The sequence below is a fragment of the Pristiophorus japonicus genome, chromosome 6, assembly GCF_044704955.1.
Source record: "Pristiophorus japonicus isolate sPriJap1 chromosome 6, sPriJap1.hap1, whole genome shotgun sequence".
Classification (NCBI taxonomy): Eukaryota; Metazoa; Chordata; class Chondrichthyes; family Pristiophoridae; genus Pristiophorus; species Pristiophorus japonicus.
Window position 1 is genome coordinate 224741252 of NC_091982.1, and position 16049 is coordinate 224757300.

Below are 16049 nucleotides of genomic sequence, written 5' to 3' on the forward strand. Positions count from 1 at the left end.
CGAATGGCCTGCTCCTGCACCTAATTTCTATGTTTCTATAATATGGAGACCAGAACTGGGTACAGTGGCCTAACCAAGGTTCTGTACAATTTCAACATAACATCTCTGCGTCTCAATCCTATCCCTCTAGAAATGAACCCCAGTGCTTGCTTTGGTTTTTCTTTTCAAAAATAGCCTTATTAACCTATGTCACTACCTTTAGTGATTGTGTATATGAACCCCCAGATCTCTTTGCTCCTCTACACCATTCAGACCCTTATTATCCAAGCAGAATGTGGTCTCCTTATTTTTCCTACCAAAATATCACTTAACTATAGTGAAATTCATTTGCCAATTACACATCCAGCCTGCAAGTTTATTAGTGTCTTCTGTACTTTGTCGCATTCTTCATTTGTATGAATTACACCTCCCAATTTGGCATCGTCCGCAAATGTTGAAATTGTACTTCCGATTCCAAATCATTAACGCAAATTGTGAACAACAGTGATCCCTCCACCAACCTCTGTTGAAGCACCACTTCTCCCATTTTGCCAGTCTGCGTAGCTACCCTTAACCCCTTCTCTCTGTTTTCTGTTTCGTAGCCAGCTTGCTATCCATTCTGCTACCACCACCTTATCAAGAGCAAGTAGCGACGGGCAATAAATGCCGGCATTGCCAGCGACGCCCACATCCCAGGAATTATTATTTTTTTAAACCTGTCCTAACCGAGATGAGGAGGAATTTCTTCACCCAGAGAGTGGTGAACCTGTGGAATTCTCTACCACAGAAAGTTGTTGAGGCCAATTCACTAAATATATTCAAAAAGGAGTTAGATGAAGTCCTTACTACTAGGGGAATCAAGGGGTATGGTGAGAAAGCAGGAATGGGGTACTGAAGTTGCATGTTCAGCCATGAACTCATTGAATGGCGGTGCAGGCTAGAAGGGCCGAATGGCCTACTCCTGCACCTATTTTCTATGTTTCTATGTTTCTATGTTTCTAACTCCACATGCTCTGACCTTAGTCAGGAGTCTACTGTGTCAATGAGGGGAGGTGTCGAGGGAGCAGATGGTAGCTTCATGAAGAAGATAAGTTTGATGATAACGTGGAAGTGGTAATGGGGATATCTAGGCGGGGGAGATGTAGGGGAGGCTACAGAGTGCAAAGGGGCCAGGACTGAGCTGGCGAATAGGCTGGATAGAGTTTGGGAGGTTTTACAACGTTAAAGGCGCAATATATAAATGCAAATTGCTGTAGAGTGTTAGGGAAGAGAGTGGACGAGACAGAAATACCTGTGCCACAATCCTTATTCGGGACACAAAGAAATCTATGCTTTTCATATTTAGTATCAGAGGAGCGAACAGAAGGCACAGGAGAGGGGAGGAGAGAAGTCAGAGGATGCAGTTTGTGGTGGAGAGGTTTGGGGTTGTTTTTAGGATGACTCTGGCATTGTTGAAGTTGACTAGAGAGGGAGTGGTGGTACTGCTCGAGGTGGTCAACCAAGATCCAATAATGGACTGCCATTGCCAGTGTGCTCCGATTTGCAGCTCTTGGACATCAGTACACGGTGATGGCTTGTACCAGGTGGAACAATGGGACTGCTGGGAGACAATGGGAGATCTGGTGAGGAAAAGGGCACGGAAGGTGGAGGCAAGGCAATTGTGAAGCAGATAGATAGAGGCATCAATGTACACATGACTGGCAGGCCAAATTATGTCACTGGACATTTCCAAAACATTTCCCTGAAATACACTATCAGTAGAGACAGTATGAGCCTGTGAACGACCAAACTATGTCCACTCATCTCTTACAGTTTACCTAGAGAAGGAAGGGGGTTCAAAACAAGTCTTTGTAGGTTACCGTTCATGAAAAGGAATAACACGTTCAAATAGTATTTGATGAAGGCATCATTATGCAGTAACATAAAAGGTTTCCTAATAAGATACCAGTGAAAGTGGAATACTGAAAGATAAAACAGGAAATATCAAGCAAATAATAATCGGACTCTAGTATGCAAAACACGATCAGAATGCACGCTTTACCACAGCAAATTTACTTACCACTCATTCTGCATTCCGAATAAATAAAACCACCCAAAAGAGTTCCATTTATCTCTAATTTTTATACCATAAAAGGGAGCCACATGCTCCACTTTTGCAGCAATGCAGCTCTCATTTGTGACTATGAATAAGTTACAATGTTCAGGAGTTAAGTCTGTGGATGCATGATAACTACATTATCTGTTGTGGTGGCTACTAGGCTGTGAGCTGCTGTATGCTGCATCGCTGGAATTGAACTGCTTCGAAGGAGCCTCCTGCAGAATTACTTTTGTTTTGTTTTGTTTTAAAAGCTATAAATGCCACACAGAAATGATTAATCCGTAAATATTGAGAATTTATTTTGTGAGGTAGCTCAGAAATTTATAGAAGATGTGGCTTATCATTTTCTATTCAAGTAAGAAACGGAGTTTAACTGGAAATTACCAACACTGCGAACCCCCTCCGCTTCGTGGGCCTACAATATACAAATGACACGTTGAAATAAAATGACCATTGGTCCGCAGTGCTGTTTAGTGTGAGAATGGTTCATGAAGAAAGCAGCTGTCATGTTAAACAAGGCTTTCCTTAAATCAGATTAAATGCCACACACAAATTTAAAATGACAGATAATAACTACGTATATTATAAGCTTTTTATTTGTGGTTGATGTAATTCATTACCATATCAGTAACAAAAATATGACTTTCTTCTCATCTTTTAAAAACAAATTGTTTTTAAAAAGGATAACGACATACTGCAGCAACGCTAATATATCATTTAATGATAGACATTATTACTTTCACACATTAAAAATAAACACACAACACACATGTATGTATGTTAAATCTGAGATTGAAGACAAATTCACAGCTAATACAATGCTTTCAAAAGCGTTACAATTTAAGCATGACACCTTTCCCAAGCATACATGGACGCTGCAGCTTATTTTGCAGGAAAAGCTCCCGTAACGAAAGTGAGCAGAGCCTGCGCAGAAAATAAAAGCAGATGCCCTATTCTCCGGAGACTTGTTCCATGACAGTCATTCTAGCGCTGGTGTGCAACAAGGTTACAGGCCTTTGAAAGAAAAGCTATTTTTAGTTGCAGAAAATAAATCAAAATGGACAAGGCACCACCATGCGTGAGCAACTGCTTCCTCCAAAAAAAAGGTTTACATAATGTTTCTGCTAACGTGGGGAAATAATCACCAGAAAAGATGCAGATCATTTAAAATGCTAAGATGTACTTACTTGTCTGAAAAATCAGATTCAATAAATTCATGGGTACGTTTTCTGCTCCTGCAAGGAAGAAAAAGCCAAGTCCAGATTTAAGGAAAAGGGGATAGCTTTTGTAATAGAATATATAAAAATAGCCCACAAAACTCTATTGTACAATAAGAATATTGGCTGCTTTAGCTAGCTTTTTACAGTGCAGCAAACAAGCATTTTTAGTTTCCATAAACCTTTACTTACTCACATACAAGAAATCCTAGAATTACATATCTACCCATAGCTTTTTAAAAGAAATTAAAGCATTTCAGAGATGGCTATTTTGGGGTATTTTTTTTTTAATAAGGTACATCTTGTAGAATTTTTGCAGATGAATTAGGAAAAAAAGAGAGACTTCACTCCAGTGACATTAAATTTAGTACAAATTAATTTCTCCGACAGCAAGGCAAATGGTCTATCATAAGATTAACAGCTCCATGCCCCCTTCCCACAACCATTCATGGTCTTAGGAAACTACCAATGGGACTCAGCGGCAAGCATAGCACTGCCTATGGATGGTCATCGATGGCCACTTGCTTTTCTCCCTAGGGTAGGAATATTCCAGCTCTTGAGCCGAGTCAATCAGTTCCAGTCAACCCAGCTCTTGCTTCCAATTTGTTGTGTTTGAATTTCCTAGACCTGGAGATTTGGGAATGCTGCTGCCTCATTGGTGGCAAAATCTTAAATCAAGACACCACGATCGGCTAGTATCCGTAGCTTGCAATTTATGCAAAGTAATGGGAACACAGGACAAACTGATTTGCGGAATGTTCTTTTCTGAAGTAAAACGAGAGCATCAGAAACGGAGTCATAGAAATTTCAGCACAGAATGTCGTCATTTGGTTCTCGGTGCCTGTGCAGATGAGAGTTCCACATTGGAGCTATCTACCCTAATCCCATTTCCGTGCTGTTTCCATATCTCTTTTGATATTTTATAATCATACAGTTAATAATAGCGATCTTGGAGATTATCATTGAAGAGCCAACATGTCCCAACCAAGGACAACTATAACTACCAAATTAATATTTTTGCCAACAGCATCAAACTTGTAACTTTCTCCTTACCACTTCCCTTCCCAAAATGACAAGATAATGCTACAAAGTATTTACAGCGCAGAAATGAGCCGAGCTCAGCCTGAGCCACAAGCAAATTTGTATAGGGTAAATAAGATCAGAGTTAAACACGGGGCTCAAAGACTGGTGTGGGAGAAATGGGTTTTGGTTCATGGGGCACTGGCACCAGTACTGAGGTAAGAGGGAGCTGTTCCATTGGGACGGGTTCCACATAGACTGTGCTGGGACTAGAGTCCTGACGAATCGAATAACTAGGGCTGCAGAGAGGGCTTTAAACTAATTAGTGGGGGGGGGGGGGGTTCAGATGAGCAGAAATTTAAAAAGTCAAAGAATAAGGAGAAGACAATAGAGCAGGGTAGCTCTGGGGGAAATGAAAACAAGAGCGTGACAGGAAGGGACAGAATGTATAAACATAAAGGTGAATCAGAAAGTGGGGTCAAAGCAGGAAAAAATGGTTAAAAAAAACAAATGTAAAAGCTCTTTGTCTAAATGCACAAAGCATTCGTAACAAAATAGATGAGTTGACAGCACAAATAGATATAAATGGATATGATCGGATAGCCATTACAGTGACATGGTTGCAAGGTGACCAAGGCTGGAAACTAAATATTCAGGGGTATTTGACAATTCGGAAGGAAAAGGAGGTGTGGTAGCTCTGTTAATAAAGGATGAGATCAATGCGTTAGTGAGAAACGATATTGGCTCAGAAGATCAAGATGTTGAATCAGTTTGGATGGAGATAAGGAATAATAAGGGGAAAAAGTCATTGGTGGGCATAGTCTATAGGCCCCCTAACAGTAGCTACACTGTTGGACGGAGTATAAATCAAGAAATAATGGAGGCTTGTAAAAAAGGAATGGCAATAATCCTGGGCAACGTTAACCTCCATATTGATTGGACAAATTAAATTGGCCAGGGTAGCCTTGAGGAAGAGTTCATCCAGGATAGTGTACCCAGGATAGTTTCCTTGAACAGTATGTTGCGGAATCAACCAGGGAGCAGGCTATCTTAGATCTAGTACTGTGTAATAAGGCAGGATTAATAAACGATCTCGTAGTAAAGGATCCTCTAGGAATGAGTGACCATAGCATGGCTGATTTTCAAATTCAGTTGGAGGGTGAGAAAGTTGGATCTCAAACCAGTGTTCTAAGCTTAAATAAAGGAGACTACAAAGGTATGAGGGCAGAGCTGGCTAAAGTGGACTGGGAAAATAGATTAAAGTATGGGACGGTTGATGAGCAGTGGCAGACATTTAAGGAGATATTTCATAACTCTCAACAAAAATATATCCCAATGAGAAGGAAAGACTGTAAGAGAAGGGATAACCATCCATGGCTAACTTAGGAAATAAGGGGTGGTATCAAATTGAAAATAAGGGCATACAATATGGCCAAGACTAGTGGGAGGCCAGAGGATTGGGAAACTTTTAAAAGCCAGCAAAGAACGACTAAAAAAATAATAGAATGAAGATAGATTATGAAAGTAAACTAGCACGAAATATAAAAACAGATACCTGTACTACAGGTTCATAAAAAGGAAAAGAGTGGCTAAAGTAAATGTTGGTCTCTTAGAGGATGAGACTGGGGAATTAATAATGGAGAACAGGGAAATGGCAGAGATGTTGAACAAATATTTTGTATCAGTCTTCACGGTAGAAGATACTAAAAACATCCCAATAGTGGATAATTAAGGGGCTATAGGGGGGAGGAACTTAATACAATCACTATCATTGGAGAGTAGTACTTGGTAAAATAATGGGACAAAAGGCAGACAAGTCCCCTGGACCTGATGGCTTGCATCCTAGGGTCTTAAAAGAAGTGGCTGCAGCGACAGTGGATGCATTGGTTGTAATCTACCAAAATTCCCTGGATTCTGGGGCGGTCCCAGCAGATTGAAAACCCGCAAATATAACGCCCCTGTTTAAAAAAGGAGACAGACAGAAAGCAGGAAACTATAGACCAGTTAGCTTAACATCTGTCGTTGGGAAAATGCTGGAGTCCATTATTAAGGAAGCAGTAGCAGGACATTTGGAAAAGCATAATATAGTCAAGCAGAGTCAACATGGTTTTATGAAAGGGAAATCATGTTTGACAAATTTGCTGGAGTTCTTTTGAGGATGTAACGAGCAGGTTGGATAAGGGGGAACCAGTGGATGTGGTGTATTTGGATTTCCAGAAGGCATTCGATAAGGTGCCACATAAAAGGTTATTGCACCAGATAAAGGTTCATGGGGTTGGGGGTAATATGTTAGCATGGATAGAGGATTGGCTAACTAACAGAAAACAGACAGTCGGGATAAATGGGTCATTTTCCAGTTGGCAAACAGTAACTATTAAGGTGCCGCAGGGATCAGTGCTGGGTCCTCAACTATTTACAATCTATATTAATGATTTGGATGAAGGGACTGAGTGTAATGTAGCCACGTTTGCTGATGATTCAAAGATGGGTGGGAAAGCAAATTGTGAGGAGGACACACAAAATCTTTAAAGGGATATGGACAGGCTAAGTGAGTGGGCAAAAATTTGGCAGATGGAGTATAATGTGGGAAAATGTGAGATTATCCACTTTGGCAGAAAAAAATAGAACAGCAAATTATAATTTAAATGGAGAAAAATTGCAAAGTGCTGCAGTACAGAGGGACCTGGGGGTCCTTGTGCATGAAACACAAAAAGTTAGTATGCAGGTCCAGCAAGTGATCAGGAAGGCAAATGGAATGCTGGCTTTTATTGCAAGGAGGCTGGAGTATAAAAGCAGAGAAGTCCTGCTACAACTGTACAGGGTATTGGTGAGGCCACACTTGGAGTACTGCGTACAGTTTTGGTCTCCTTATTTAAGGGAGGATATACTTGTATTGAAGGTTGTTCAGAGAAGGTTCACTGGGTTGATTCCGGAGATGAGAGGGTTGACTTATGAAGATAGGTTGAGTAGGTTGGGCCTCTACTCATTGGAATTCAGAAGAATAAGAGGTGATCTTATCGAAACATATAAGATAGTGAGGGGGATGCAGAGAGGATATTTCCACTCATAGGGGAAACTAAAACTAGGAGACAAAATATCAGAATAAAGGGCCATCCATTTAAAGCTGAGATGAGGAGGAATTTCTTCTCTCAGAGGGCTGTAAATCTGTGGAATTCTCTGCCCCAGAGAGCTGTGGAGGCTGGGTCATTGAATATATTTAAGGCGGAGATAGACAGATTTTTGAGCGATAAGGAAGTAAAGGATTATGGGGAGCAGGCAGGGAAGTGGAGCTGAGTCGATGATCAGAGCAGCCATGATCTTATTGAATGGCGGAGTAGGCTCGAGGGGCCAATGGACTACTCCTGTTCCTATTTCTTATGTTCTTAAACAGGTCATTCGGTCCAACAGGTCCATGCCGGCATTTATGCTCCACACGCCCAATATTACACCAAAATATCCAATAACTTTTAACTTTAACTTTGAGCACTACACCATTATAGGCCTCCAAGCTGGTTCAAATGGAGCCAGTCCAGAATGCACATGGATTGCCCATCCCAGTAACCTTCATTGTTGAAGCAATTCAGACAGGGTGCAGAGATCCAAAATGGTTGTTGCTACTAAAACAAGGGTATTTCCTCATTGATGGAGGAGAACGCGATACTTATTTTAAGAGGAAAGTAAAAGAGGGGATTTTACAGAAAGGTATATTCCTTTTCTTGCCTTTCAAAATTTAATTTAAGGAATGGCTGAGTTTTAGCAGAACCGTTTCAGATTTCAAAATTCTCATCCTTGTTTTCAAATCCCTCCATGACCTCGCCCCTCCCTATCTCTGTAATCTCCCCCCCACCCTGAGATGTCTGTGCTCTCTAATTCTGCCCTCCTGAGCATCCCTGATTATAATCGCTCAACCACTGGTGGCCGTGCCTTCAGCTCCCTGGGCCCCAAGCTCTGGAATTCCCTGCCTAAAGCTCTCTACCTTTCTTGACTCCTTGAAGATGCTCCTTAAAACCTATCTCTTTAACCAAGCTTTTGGTCATCTGCCCTAATTTCTCTATGCGGCTCGGTGTTAAATTTTTTGTCTTATAATACTCTTGCGAAGCGCCTTGGGACGGTTTACTATGTTAAAGGCGCTATATAAATACAAGTTGTTGTTGTTATGTTTAAATATCAACGGCTGAATTTGAATAATTAACCATATAACATGAAAATCTTTAAAGAGTTGCCGTTGAAAATTTCCAAACCGGACAGTTACTCTCAGTTTGTAAACCTCGCAATTGGAAGGGGTTTCTCTGATCCACCAATTACAGTCGGCTATTGCAGCAAGCAACATTTACTGCTTGAAGTGAACCAGAAAATTAAAACAAAATATAAATAAAAGACAATCTTGTTTCATTCCCCTTTTCAATTTATTTTCCTTCCCTATACCCATTCCTTACTGCAAAGGTGGATGGCTGAGCTACCCCCCTGGCCTCTGCCAAATGGAAGTGCACCAGTAAGCCTCAAGGTCACTCAGCTCTGCATTTTCCGGCCAAATGACAACTCATGCTCAGTTCCTCCTTGTGATGTTGCCGAGACTGAAATGCAAAGTTAATTATTGCATGAACTGCATCAAGCCTCAAGTTTCTAAAATAGCAGTTATAAAGAGCACTCTGCTTGGGTGGGTTAGTGTGCGCAAGTGTGTGTCTGTGTGTGTGTGCGTGCGAGCGGGCGAGCGAGCGAGCGAGCGAGAGAGAGAGAGAGAGAGAGAGAGAGAGAGAGAGAGAGAGAATTTTGAGGCCAAAAAGAGGGATATAAGTGCTGTGGAATGGAACACTTTTCTATCTTCTGAACTGAACGCCTGCATCAAATCCTCTTGGGCCACACGTGGTACGAGTCAGATGCATTATTATTAAAGCTCTGGCTTTGAAGGCCAAAACACAAACAAAAAAGTGAAGAGCAATTGTTAGATTCATGGAACTTTACCGGGCAGAATGAGGCCATTGTACCTGTGCCAGCTCTCGGAAGGAGCCTTGCACTTACTCCCATTCCACTGCCCTTTCCCCATACCAATTAAAATTTATTATTTCAAATATTTATTCACTTCCCTTTTAAAATCTATAATGGATTCAGCTTCCATTACTGCATATGCAGGGCATTCCACCTTTGGGCAACCTTCTGCCTCCAGTTACCGAGCCGTGGAAACATTTAAACCAACACGGATCAGGTCTGCAACATTTTACACAATTATACTGATGATTCTAGTTAGTGGCCATCAATGTCAGGCCAGAAAATGCTTCTTTAAAAAAATATATCCAGGTTTCTCTCCTTTCCCTCCTGTCGATAGTGACTCACTCTGGGTAACCCCCAGAGGTGCCTGCAACCTCTAGCACCTCACCCATGCTCCATGTGGCTGTCGGTGGGCTATCTGATCGTGGTAGCCTCACATTCTCACCCAATATCCACACAATAAAATATCGCAGCATCACTGGATAACAATCGGAAGGAGAAACTCCAACCAACTCTCCCATTCCCTGCCTCCAGACACTGACAGCGAAATGCAGCACCTCCATCAGCTGAAATCCAGAAATTCAGCATAAATTAGGAATTGAAATCTCGGACTTTCTCGGTACGTGCCATGCCAGAAAGTGCATTTACTTATACTAAACTACTGAGGGCAGCTGTGAATATAATTCTGGTCAGGCCTGAGCAGTAAGCACTTGCATTGCAACCAACACGGCAATGCTCTGTTAAACAGTAACAATTCAACAGGGGCAAAGCAAAAAGCAGAAAACTGATGAACATAAAATGTCAATACATTTAACATTTAAAAGTCACAGATCCGGTCATATTCAGAGACTCGTCAATAGCGATGAAATCATAGATGCGCATGATATTATTAGCTTTATAGAAACAAGTTGGCTACACATTTAATGAGATCACTGCTGCTCAGAATGTTTAGAAACATAGAAAATAGGTGCAGGAGTAGGCCATTCGGCCCTTCAAACCTGCACCACCATTCAATGAGTTCATGGCTGATCATTCACCTCAGTACCCCTTTCCTGCTTTCGCTCCATACCCCTTGATCCCTTTAGCTGTAAGGGCCATATCTAACTCCCCCTTGAATATATCCAATGAACTGGCATCAACAACTCTCTGCGGTAGGGAATGCCACAAGTTAACAACTCTCTGAGTGAAGAAGTTTCTCCTCATCTCAGTCCTAAATGGCTTTCCCCTTATCCTTAGACTGTGTCCCCTGGTTCTGGACTTCCCCAACATCGGGAACATTCTTCTTGCATCTAACCTCAGTCCCATCAGAATTTTATGTTTCTATGAGATCCCCGCTCATCCTTCAAAACTCCAGTGAATACAGGCCCAGCCGATCCAGTCTCTCCTCATATGTCAGTCCTGCCATCCCGGGAATCAGTCTGGTGAACCTTCGCTGCACTCGCTCAATAGCAAGAATGTCCATCCTCAGATTAGGAGACCAAAACTGAACACAATATTCCAGGTGAGGCCTCACTAAGACCCTGTACAACTGCAGTAAGACACATTAAGTGGAAGTCCAGCCACAAGCCAAATGGAATACACACCAGGGCTTGGTGATATACCAGATGGCAAACTACTTGATTCCATTGAGTTATGTTTCTACCATACACTTAGTAAAATATGCTTTAAAATACACTAAATAATAAAGTATTGCTGTTTGCAAATGTTCCTATTAAGTAAAGCCACTGCAGTGCTATGGTCATGTGCATGTGGATTGCCATATATTGAAGAGAAAGAGGATATTATGGCTGTACTCTCAGTTTATGTTGAGCACGTGTAATGGTTATTGTTATTGAGACAATAGTGGGAGCAGTTACTGGTAATACTGGTCGCGGTGCAGGGGAAATTCCATTTTGTAATCATGGCTGCGCTTGTTCAAAGAACAAACATGAGCTGTTTTGTAATGGGCTCCTCACATTGACAGTCTTGGTTCTTTATTGGGTCATGAGCCAGAAACACTAGAGCAATATAAAATCAGCTATATTCATTGGCAATCGAGAACTAACGAGGTATTATTTGGCCTCATCTCTCCCACTGCTAATGTCAACAAAGAGTCAAAAAACACTTTGCTGGCTAAGTGACTTTGCCAACCTGCCTCCTTATTGCGTCCTGGTGGCAACTGCACGGCTGCCCCCTGCCGATACCACCGAACAAAGCTTCTTTATCACATTTCCATTCCTACTTCTAGGTGGAAAACCACATTTCTGCTAACAGCAGCAATGCCCTTAACTAACCCAGGGGCTGGGTGAAAGGGAAGTTAGTATCTTGCACTCGTTCTGGTTTTATATAAATCAGTGGTGCACCGTCCAGCCCAACCCCATCTAGATAGTTTTGCATCCCCAGGGCCGAGGCATTTTAGGTCTCCTTTCTGAGCTATCCTTTCTGTTCCAAGCTGCTATGGAATTAGCTCCTTCACCCTATGTACTTAAGAAACATAGAAACATAGAAAATAGGTGGAGTAGGCCATTCGGCCCTTCGAGCCTGCACCACCATTCAATAAGATCATGGCTGATCATTCACCTCAGTACCATTTTCCTGCTTTCTCACCATACCCCTTGATCCCTTTAGCCGTAAGGGCCATATCTAACTCCCTCTTGAATATATCCAATGAACTGGCATCAACAACTCTCTGCGGTAGGGAATTCCACAGGTTAACAACTCTGAGTGAAGAAGTTTCTCCTCATCTCAGTCTTAAATGGCTTTCCCCTTATCTATAGACTATGTCCTCTAGTTCTGGACTTCCCCCACATCGGGAACATTCTTCCTGCATCTATCCCGTCAGAATTTTATATGTTTCCATGAGACCCCCTCTCATCCTTCTAAACTCCAGTGAATACAGGCCCAGTCGATCCATTCTCTCATCATATGATAGTCCTGCCATCCCGGGAATCAGTCTGGTGAACCTTTGCTGCACTCCCTCAATAGCAAGAACGTCCTTCCTCAGATTAGGAGACCAAAACTGAACACAATATTCCAGGTGAGGCCTCACCAAGACCCTGTACAACTGCAGTAAGACCTCCCTGCTCCTATACACAAATTCCCTCGCTACGAAGGCCAACATACCATTTGCCTTCTTTACCGCCTGCTGTACCTGCAGGCCAACTTTCAATGACTGATGTACCATGACACCCAGGTCTCGCTGCACCTCCCCTTTTCCTAATCTGCCACCATTCAGATAATATTCTGCCTTCGCGTTTTTGCCACCAATTGTTCTGATTGTTGTGTGTCGGCTGTGGCTCAGTGGGCAGCACTCTCGCCTCTGAGTCAGAAGGTTGTGGGTTCAAGTTCCACTCCAGAGACTTGAGCACAAAAATCTAGGCTGACACTCCCGGTGTAGTGCTGAGGGAGTGCTGCATTTTCAGAGGTGCCGTCTTGCGGATGAGATGTTAAACCAATGTCAGCGCTCTCGAGTGGATGCAGGAGATCACATGGCACTATTTCGAAGAGCAGGGAAGTTATTCCCGGTGTCCTGGCCAATATTTATCCCTCAATCAACATTGCTAAAAAAAAAAACTGATTATCTGATCATTATCACATTGCTGTTTGCACGTTTCTTATCATCATAGGTGCTCCCTTGAACGAGGATGATTTGCTTCCATGAGTTCACAGATGTTTCAATGAAGGACACGATATCCCAGTCCTGAACTCCAATTGAGGGGGTGGAAGATGCCTGTGCGTGGATTTTTTTTAACGTGTGGCGATCGTTGCACACCAGCCACCACACGGCTTGACAGAGCTCTGCCTTTATCCAGTGGCAAGGGTTAACCAGGACAACTGGAGACCTGCTCTGCTGCACGGACCTAGTGCACACACATATCGCAGTGTGGGCTGGTCTGTGCTGCCCCTGGGCCCTCGCCTCTCCTGGGCCCCGTACCCTCATTCGCCGCACCTCCGCCATGATCTCTCGCCGCTCCTCCGCCACAAATATTCACCGCACCTCGCCACAAACACTCACCACTCATCCGCCCCCACCTTCCCATTCCTCTGTACCTGGGTTCTGCCAATGTTCCTGCCCACGCTCCAAAACGGCGTTCCTTATATTACAACAGTGACCACACTTCAAAATTACTTCATTGCCTGTAAAGCGCTTTGGGATGTTCTGAGGTCGTGAAAGGTGCTATACAAATGCAAGTCTTTCTTTTTCTTTTTATTGTTCATGTGCTGGAACTGCATCTTGGAAAATGGCAAAGCACTGTTGGTGCCAAACCTTCGACAACTGTGTAATTTAGAATGATTGCAAAATGTATCCCAGAATGCTGGCGACATGCTGATGGTTGGGACTGCGCCCGAGGACCGTGTTGTCCAATACATTCGTCACGTGTGGAATTCAGATGTGGCCACATAGAATTTTACAGCACAAGGCAGTTGGCTCAACAGGTCTATGTCGGTGTTTATGCTCCACACGAGCCTCCTCCCATAAAAACATAGGAAACAGGAGCAGGAGTAGGCCATATGGCCCCTTGAGCCTGCTCCATCATTCAATACGATGATTGGCTGTAAAGCACTTTGAGACGTCCGGTGGTCATGAAAGGCACTATATAAATCCAAGTCTTTCTTTCTTTGTTTGTTTATGGCCGAACTTCTATCTCAACTCTACTTTCCCACCCGATCCCAGAATACCTTGATTACCTTCGTGTCTACAAATGTATCGCTCTCATTCCTGAATATACTCAACGACTGAGCATCCAGTCCTTAGGGATAAAGAATTCCAAAGACTCACCGCCCTCTGAGTGAAGAAATTTCTCCTCATCTCAGTCCTAAATGGCCAACCCATTATTCTGAGACTGTGGCCCCTGGTTCCAGACTCCTCAGCCAGGATCTACCTGGTCAATCCCTCAAAGATTTGTATACTTTTCAATGAGATCACCTCTCATTCTTCTAAACTCCAGAGAACATAGGCCTAGTCTATTCAATCTCTCCTCATACAATAACCTTCTCATCCCAAGAATTAATTTAGTGATCAATCTCCCACATTACTTCAGCTCACCCTATCAACAAAGCTTGGTAACTGATTTCTGATTAGTAGGTTAAAAATGAGCAACAGTCATTGAGCGTATGATTCCGATACTCACAGCCACACGGCGTATGCACGTGTACTTTAACTCTTTGCTGCATTTGTTGGTAAAATGGTATGACAGAAAGAGAAGTGTGCAAGAGTTTTTTGATCATTGTTTATTTCCTTGGCTACTGAAAGTCGCTAGATGTTTTTATGTAAATGTGACACAGAAACAGACAATAGGTGCAGGAGTAGGCCCTTCGAGCCTGCACCACCATTCAATAAGATCATAGCTGATCATTCCCTCAGTACCCCTTTCCTGCTTTCTCTCCCTATCCCTTTGATCCCTTTAGCCGTAATAGAACATTTACCTGCAATGCGCGTGAAGTGTTTTCTACTAAAAATACCGCAAGTGGCTAAAACGGTGTCACTGTAGCCACTCGTGGCTGGTCAGCAATTTCTATTGGACAACAATGCTCTTGGGCAGCTGCTTCCTAGTGGACACTTGGCTGGGAGGGAGGGAGTGCATGGGGGAAAAGCTTGTGATAAACAGTTCTGTATATTAAGCACATCAGCAATTTTGCACAACAGTCAAGGGGCACATTTTAAGTTTGCTAAATCGGGCATCCATTATAGTAATAATGAAATATTTTTCTTGGAGGATTTAGACTTGAATGTAAGGGGCATGATTAAGAAGTTTGTAGATGATACTGAAATCGGCTGTGTGGTTGATAAAGGAGAAGAAAGCTGTAGACCGCAGGAAGATATCAATGAAACGTGAGATAATGTATTTGGGAAGGCAGGAGAATACACATTAAATGGTGGGACACTGAAGTGTAGAGGAACAAGGGGACCTTGGAGTTCAGGTCCACAGATGCCTGAAGGTGGCAGGCCAGGTAGATAAGGTGGTTAAGAAGGCATATGGAATACTTGCCTTTATTAGCCGAGGCACAGAATACAAGAGCAGGGGGTTTATGCTTGAACTGTACAAAACACTGGTTAGGCCGCAGCTGGAGTACTGCGTGCACTTCTGGTCACCACATTACAGGAAAGATGTGATTACACTAGCGAGGGTACAGAGGAGATTTCGGAGGATGTTGCCTGGACTGGAGAATTTTAGATACCAGGAAAGATTGGATAGGCTGAGGTTTGTTTTCTTTGGAACAGATGAGGCTGAGGGGAGATTTTATTGAAATGTATAAAATTATGAGGGGCCTAGATAGAGTGCACGGACACGATGGGCTGAAATGGCCTCCTTCTGTGCTGTAAATTTCTATGATTTCAACCTTGAGGTAATGCCAGTGTGCCTGCAGAAGGTATTCTCCCAATGCACTGTGGTAAATGAACTCCAAGAAGTTATATTCCCCTCCGCCAAATGCCTTCCTCTCTGACTAGCAGCAAAGCTATCGTCATGTCCAGCACCTCCTCAAGTAACATAGCACTCACAATTTAACATCAGAGCACTTTTATCAGGCAAATCGGAGACCAATTTGTCACCTTAAATCATAATAGTGAGAATGTGAATAGAGGGGTTATGAATGTGTCAAGTGGTGAAGAGAATCATGGGAAGATAGCTGAAAGAAATGTCAAGCTGCGATACTTGCAGTGTCGATACAAAAAGAGGTTACTCAGAGTGTGGTCAAACACGAGTTACGCGAAAAGCAAAGTCAGACATGAGTCAGACGAAAGACTGCTATAACAAGCCATAAAATAG

General features: G+C 42.8%; 1 protein-coding gene across 5 annotated transcripts in view; it reads right to left on the reverse strand.

Moving 5' to 3' along the window:
• LOC139265976 (transcription factor Dp-2-like) overlaps window positions 1-16049 on the reverse strand; it is a 281312-nt gene that overhangs the window by 64108 nt on the left and 201155 nt on the right. For all 5 annotated transcript variants that reach the window (XM_070883641.1, XM_070883639.1, XM_070883643.1 and 2 more), the window contains one exon: window positions 3265-3312. In XM_070883641.1, coding sequence (XP_070739742.1) covers window positions 3265-3312 — 48 coding nt within the window. The remainder of the gene's footprint in view (window positions 1-3264; window positions 3313-16049) is intronic.